Source organism: Suillus fuscotomentosus (assembly GCF_016647785.1).
Source record: "Suillus fuscotomentosus strain FC203 chromosome Unknown F5891scaffold_28, whole genome shotgun sequence".
NCBI classification, from domain to species: Eukaryota; Fungi; Basidiomycota; class Agaricomycetes; order Boletales; family Suillaceae; genus Suillus; species Suillus fuscotomentosus.
In genome coordinates this window covers 539,587-545,586 of record NW_024539540.1, presented here as the reverse complement: position 1 = coordinate 545,586, position 6,000 = coordinate 539,587, and the positions used below count along the sequence as shown (strand labels likewise).

Below are 6,000 nucleotides of genomic sequence, written 5' to 3'. Positions count from 1 at the left end.
GAACCTATCAATTTTACATCGCTTCGATCAACTGAGCGTTGATGCGGTTTTGGTAACCCCGTTCAATTTGGTCTTCGCGGCTGTTTCAAATGATCTGCCAGATTCTTCGATGCACTGTTACGTATATCCCAAAGCTCAGCGAACCTGAACTCTCCTCGTTCCTGCCTGCGACCTTGGCAAAGAGCTAACATCCTCGGCCATATCCACATCATCTCTTCGCGTTGCCGACGTCGATAACTTTTTTAAAATTATCTATATTCTCCCAAGCGCCAAATACCACACTAGAACAATCAAGGCAGTGAACATTCTGATGGAAACGGGTACTCGCTCGGGCATAATTCCAAACCCTTTTTGCCTCTAAAAATCACTGCCCTCTTCATCTTTGGACTCTGCGAACAGCTTGATTCGAGCTTCGGACTTCCTTTGGACGTGCATCGGATTCGCTGGATCCATGATCCATGATTCATGAAGAGAAGGTTCAGACGTTCTGGGCTCGGACTAACGCCGAATCGAGCCCTCCTCGCGGGTAAAACGACATAACCTTCGCCGGGCGTGCGTCGCCACTACCTGCAACTAGCAGTTTTTTTATCGGACCTTTTGAAGTCATGAAACGATTGGCTTATAGTTCCGTGCACTGGACGACTTCGGGGTCGACGGTGACCATGGCATGCACCACCCTATTTCTGAAGATTCCTACGCCCACATACACAGTGTTTATGAAGCTCGTTTGACCGTTGATACTGCGGTTGGCTATTGTCGTCTTTGATGATCGGTTGATGATGATCCGAAGCACCGAGTCAACAGTCGTGTCAAAAGCCGTTCAGATCTGTCAGAATGTGTCTAGAAATGAAACGGAATGGTGCCTTTCTTTATCTCCCTTTGACAAAAAAAAGATTGCTGCGTACAGGCTTATGCCGCTTTTGAAGGCGGGCAAAACATCGAGCCTGCCCATGCGACAATGAGCCACAGTGGTCGTTTTGTGGACATTCTGTCGCTTTAAAAAGCTGGCTGGGGATGCGATGCAGGGAACGGGTATCTATCTCACAGAATGGCCGTCCCTAGCGCCACTACCGATGAACACTATCCGCAAAAACCCCGACGGACCGAATGCCAGGGTACTTACCCTATCTCAAGGGAGGACAAGATTAAGTTGGATTTATGGATGAGCACTCGGTATGAGGTCCTACCTGAGCCCTCTTCCAACGAGGCAGACGAAATGGGGGTGGTGCCCTCGTTTCCATACAGGGATGTCCCAATCTATGGGGATACGGCTGACATTATGGGTATGTTCCCCTGGCTGTGTCATTGGATGTGATTGACTGAAGTTGTGAGCAGCATTGTATTTTCGTGGCGTTTGGGGTTGCTTGCTCACCCCGAAGAATGTCAGTGACCTGGCAGATACGACTGGCATTCGTTACCATGTCTGGGTCGCTACCAAGAAAGTACTCGAAAGATATCCGTTAGTCTTTGGTTCCTTATGTTTATGGAGCGTCAGCGATCATATAACAGAAAATCCTCGAAAACGTTCTATATGAGGCTTGTCCTTCGGCAATTCGTGTGTTAGACTTCTACCCTACGTGAAGGCTCACTGATAGTCTTACAGCTTTTTGAACTTGGCTTGGCCATGTTAGATGTAGTCAAAGGCCCGGTGGTGATATTCATCGATTCGCGACTTCACGACAGCAAGGCTGCCATGGTGTACGAAGCCCGTGCCCTCGTCGAACTTTTTGACCGAGCTGATGTCCGACGATGGAGAGTTATCATCACGGTAATGCGCTTCTAGTAGTGCATACAGCCTTCCTTTGACTATCCTCAGCTTCCAGCGACAGATGACGGTATCCGTGCTGCGCGTGAACTCACCAACAGATACTCAATAAGTATACATCTCTCAGTGGTGACTTCCCTTGCACATGCTCGCGCCTGCATCGAAGCCGGAGCAACTATGCTGAGTATGAATATCGCTCCAGTGAGTACTTCATCATTGCATGCAATTAAACCACCGTTAAAAGCTACTTCTGCTATTAGATCATGACATGGTTCGAGAAGAAAGACGAAGTGGAAGTCGAACACCCAATTGCTCCCGACCATCCTGGCATTAAGACGATACAATCATGCATCGATTACATCCACCAAAACTCTCTGAACACTTCTTTGCTAGTAACTGACATTCGGGATGTAAGAAATCTAATTCGCAATTCGCTCCCGCCGGTTCGGAAATTGCTGACTTCCAGCCGATATCCTTCAGTGGGATGAATTGAAGCAATTGGGTGGCATTGGCGCCGTCGCGCTGTGTCAAGAGCTGCTCGATCAGATTTCCATGCTTGGGCTTACGACCTGGTTTCCAGAAATATTGGAAGAGTGCGACGATCCGCCTGTATGTCAATATTCTAAGTATCCTTTCGACTTCCGGAACCGCGAGAGAGGTCTCGGAATGACTTTGTCTGCTGGGGATCGTAGTATCATGTCGTCTGTGGTTTACATTCACCTTGGACGAAACAAAAATTTTATGCAGAAGATTGAAGATGTTATCAGAAAAGAAGTCGACGAGCATCTCTACGTGGACGCCTTCGATCCGCTCTCTACTACTCTATATGGCCAGGAGTCGATTGGGTGGCGAAAACACGAACAAGACTAACATGGGCCGCGACGGCTTCTCCTGGATCAATGAAAAAAAAAACCAGGTTCCGAGGCGTCCCATGACCCTGAGAGCTACGATAAATCAGGTCTCAAAGAGAATAGTTTTGGTTATACTCTCATTCAGGCATGTCGCCTGCTAGGAACTTTATGATAAATTCAACGTGTCTGTTCTTTACTCCTGTTCCATGCCATGTATACACTTAGCTGTTTTCGCGTTCCCGTGCTCCAGCATCAAAGGCCAAGGAAGGCATATCAAGGGCAATCAGAATGACCCCTTCACAAAGTTCACCGATTGGCAGCGGTATCCGGCGCCACCAGCCCAAGAGCGGCCAGGGTAACACCGTTTGGGCGCCCAAATACCCAAATTAGTAGTAAATATTGATGCGGGTGGACCATCACGACGCAGGATTGGAAGAAAGAAGCTACGGACACATTCCATTATTTCCCTGTCCCGTGTCCCAGGCCGGAAATCAGCAGAGCACCGGGATTGAGCCAATGACTTTTTCCCGCGCGCGAACCGCCCTTCGCGACATAGATTGAAAGGGGCCCCTGCACGACATGAAACGCCGCGCGAACCTTAACGTACAAAAGTAGGTTATCTTATCTCGCACACAATTAAAACCAGAGCAAATACGTGGCTCGTGATAACCAAATGTGAATTAATTTGGGGCCTTGAGGTGTAAATAACTTGAGGCGAAAACTTTGTTACATGGATGCCTTTTTCGAAAGCTGGGAAGACTTACTGTTTCAGTGGTAGACTATTCAAAGCGCATCCCAGATTCTTTGTATTCCAGAACGTGGACCTTTCAGCTTTTCCCGAGCAAGAAAACGTGCTTCTTCTTCATCAATTTCACGTTTTCCGGTAATAAGATCGGCTTCGCTTGCGGGGATTGTCAAAGTGCGGTAGTAAATCTTGTATCCGCCCCATAGCGAGAAAAAAATAGGGATAGGGATGTAAGATCTGGATTGTAATTAGTATTCCGGAAGATTACGATCACCTTCGCCACTGACGTGATGAATGATGACGATACAAAGGGAAGAAAAGCGCTGAAACCTGTTTGATGTGATTAGCGCAGATTGCAAACATGATCAGATAAATGCTACCATTAAAAAAAAGCACGATGCCTGTGAAAATCAAGGCAAACCATGAAGCATATGGCTGGAAGGGTGCCTTGTAAGGAAGAGTGTTTCGATCTATTCCTTGAGCTTTCAACGCACGCATGAAGGCGCTGAAAGCAATTCCATCAGAAAATGACAACTTGCTCAGTATAAACAACATACATGTGGGTATAAGATATACACATCCACGTAATAGCGCCAAAGCTCGCAATAAGGCTTGCGAACCAGCCGAACGCTACCGAATAATAAGCATTTTACATGCGATAAACAAACGTCGTTCATTACCGACAGAACTCGACGAAGTCGCATTAAGGAATGTCAAGAAGCAGACTAAAGTGTTCAGAATGAGCGAGGGCCAAGGAACCCCAGCGCGGTTAACCTTGGCGAATATACGAGGTGCCTTGCGTTCCACAGCGAGACCATAGAGCGTTCTGGAGCCGATATAGAGGTCTGAGTTTGATGCACTAAGTACAAAGATTAACACCACGGCATTGATGATATGGTTCAAGACTTTTATGCCAGCAATGGTTGTCACTAATCAATGAGACGTTAGGTCCCAGAGTTGCATAGTCCATGGGTAGGGACAAGGCACGTACCTACGACAAATGGCGATGCAGCAGCACCAGCTGGAGATGTACTAGCCACAAAAAGTGCCTACAATAAAGTCAGGAACTGCCCCTTATGTGCACAATACCACGTACACTGCTATTACTCGGTACCGTCAAGCCAATGACGAACGTACCCCCCACATAAAACACCAAAATACGAAAGAACACCCTACGAATAGCTCTTGGCACATTTCTCCTTGGATTTTCAGTTTCGCCTACGGTCACGCCAATCAGCTCTGTGCCGATGTACGAAAACAAAGCTGTAGTAAGGTTGCTCCAGAATCCAAGAAACTGAGCGACACGAGTGTCGTGTACTTCAGCAAGAAGATATTCACGGAGGGGTCCGTAGGGTGCTCTCCAGTATCTGAAGCCAATACGATCGTGTTGGGGATTGCCGCCGAGGTCAATAATGAGTCCCATCAAAATAAGACCAACCAAAGCGACGACTTTGATGCTGCAGAACCAGAATTCGACTTCGCCAAAGATGCGAATGCCCAATAAGTTGATGAGGAAGACTAATATGAGACGTGTTAGCTGGGCTAGTCAAACAGATGTCATACACACTCAGCGCAATGTAAATCACTGGAACAAGGATCAGTGCATTATTGGATTGTAAAAAGATGCACACACCCATCCAAACTTCAATAGGTACACTTAAGGTCCAATACTGCACCACAGCGCCCGCCGCATTAACATTGTTCGTAGTTTGAATGAAATACTTGAACACATAATTCCATCCAAGAGCGAAGCCGAAGGCAGGATCAACATATCGAGTCGCATATCCTGCAAAACCTTTCTTATGAGGGAGATATGCACCCATTTCGCCTAGAGAGATCATGACGAAGTAACAGACTAAACCCATGAAGGAGTACCCAAACCAGAGACCTAGTGGACCTCCTCTGACGAGAGCAGTACCTGAACCGATGATGAGGCCTGTGCCCAGTGAGCCTCCCAGCTAGGAGAGTAAAAGAGTTTCAGTTTGGTTCGCAAGATGCATTATGAGAATTCGCAATACCGTTATCATAGATATCTGTCTCGCTTTCAAACCACGATGCAAGCTCAACTCCTCGGCAGGGTCCTCTAAAGCGGGGTCAAAATCCTTACTAGCCTCGAAGCTATCGATCTTCTTCTCGGTATCATGACTGTGCGCGTCCATACTGTGGTTGAGGGAAAAGGATTCGAATAAAGATAAGCCTGAGGTCGCGCACTTTTAACCAACACTCGAGCAGCATGTAGTCGCTATCAGTGGACCCGCATGCAATTGAATGCGCCAAGGTATTCACAGAGAATGACTATAAAAAGCGTTGCATGAATAATATTACGGTCACCGCTGGCGGATTAAAATTTTCTACATACCGTGGTCTGACCCGTGCAGAGAGACCAGGGGTTGTGACTGCTCTTCTTTGAACGTCTAAGAAGCCCCCAGTCTCGATATTTCCTCGAAGTCAGTCGTCATGTCATACCTCACATCATCGTCTGAAACAAGAGAGCGCTCGTAGTGATATGTCATTTGGCAAAACCATGATGGGGACTGGTGGTTCTAAAAAAGGCAATCATAGTAATGATCATTAGGCGCCACCGCCCACACGACCCACACCAAACTGTCAGCGGCGGAAGCCCGACTCCAGCTGTGCAC

The 6,000-nt window shown here is 47.3% G+C and overlaps 2 protein-coding genes across 2 annotated transcripts; one reads left to right on the top strand and one right to left on the bottom strand.

The window, feature by feature from the left end:
* The first annotated feature begins 1,194 nt into the window (after positions 1–1,194).
* On the top strand, positions 1,195–2,721 carry F5891DRAFT_325698 (uncharacterized protein). The gene is made up of 6 exons (XM_041371355.1): positions 1,195–1,283; positions 1,336–1,555; positions 1,604–1,768; positions 1,817–1,966; positions 2,026–2,175; positions 2,246–2,721. The coding sequence occupies exons 2-6, from the start codon at positions 1,478–1,480 to the stop codon at positions 2,633–2,635; spliced, it is 933 nt and encodes a 310-aa protein (XP_041225831.1). The 5' UTR covers positions 1,195–1,283; positions 1,336–1,477; the 3' UTR covers positions 2,636–2,721.
* A 341-nt stretch (positions 2,722–3,062) lies between these two features.
* Positions 3,063–5,884, bottom strand: F5891DRAFT_1034864 (dicarboxylic amino acid permease). The gene is made up of 13 exons (XM_041361785.1): positions 5,828–5,884; positions 5,721–5,775; positions 5,380–5,656; positions 4,995–5,319; positions 4,929–4,946; positions 4,458–4,879; positions 4,353–4,410; positions 4,042–4,290; positions 3,919–3,991; positions 3,742–3,866; positions 3,649–3,691; positions 3,381–3,598; positions 3,063–3,324 (listed from the first exon to the last, which is right to left on the bottom strand). Exons 3-12 carry the CDS (start codon positions 5,518–5,520, stop codon positions 3,400–3,402), a joined length of 1,653 nt encoding a protein of 550 aa, XP_041225830.1. The 5' UTR covers positions 5,521–5,656; positions 5,721–5,775; positions 5,828–5,884; the 3' UTR covers positions 3,063–3,324; positions 3,381–3,399.
* Positions 5,885–6,000: the final 116 nt, after the last annotated feature.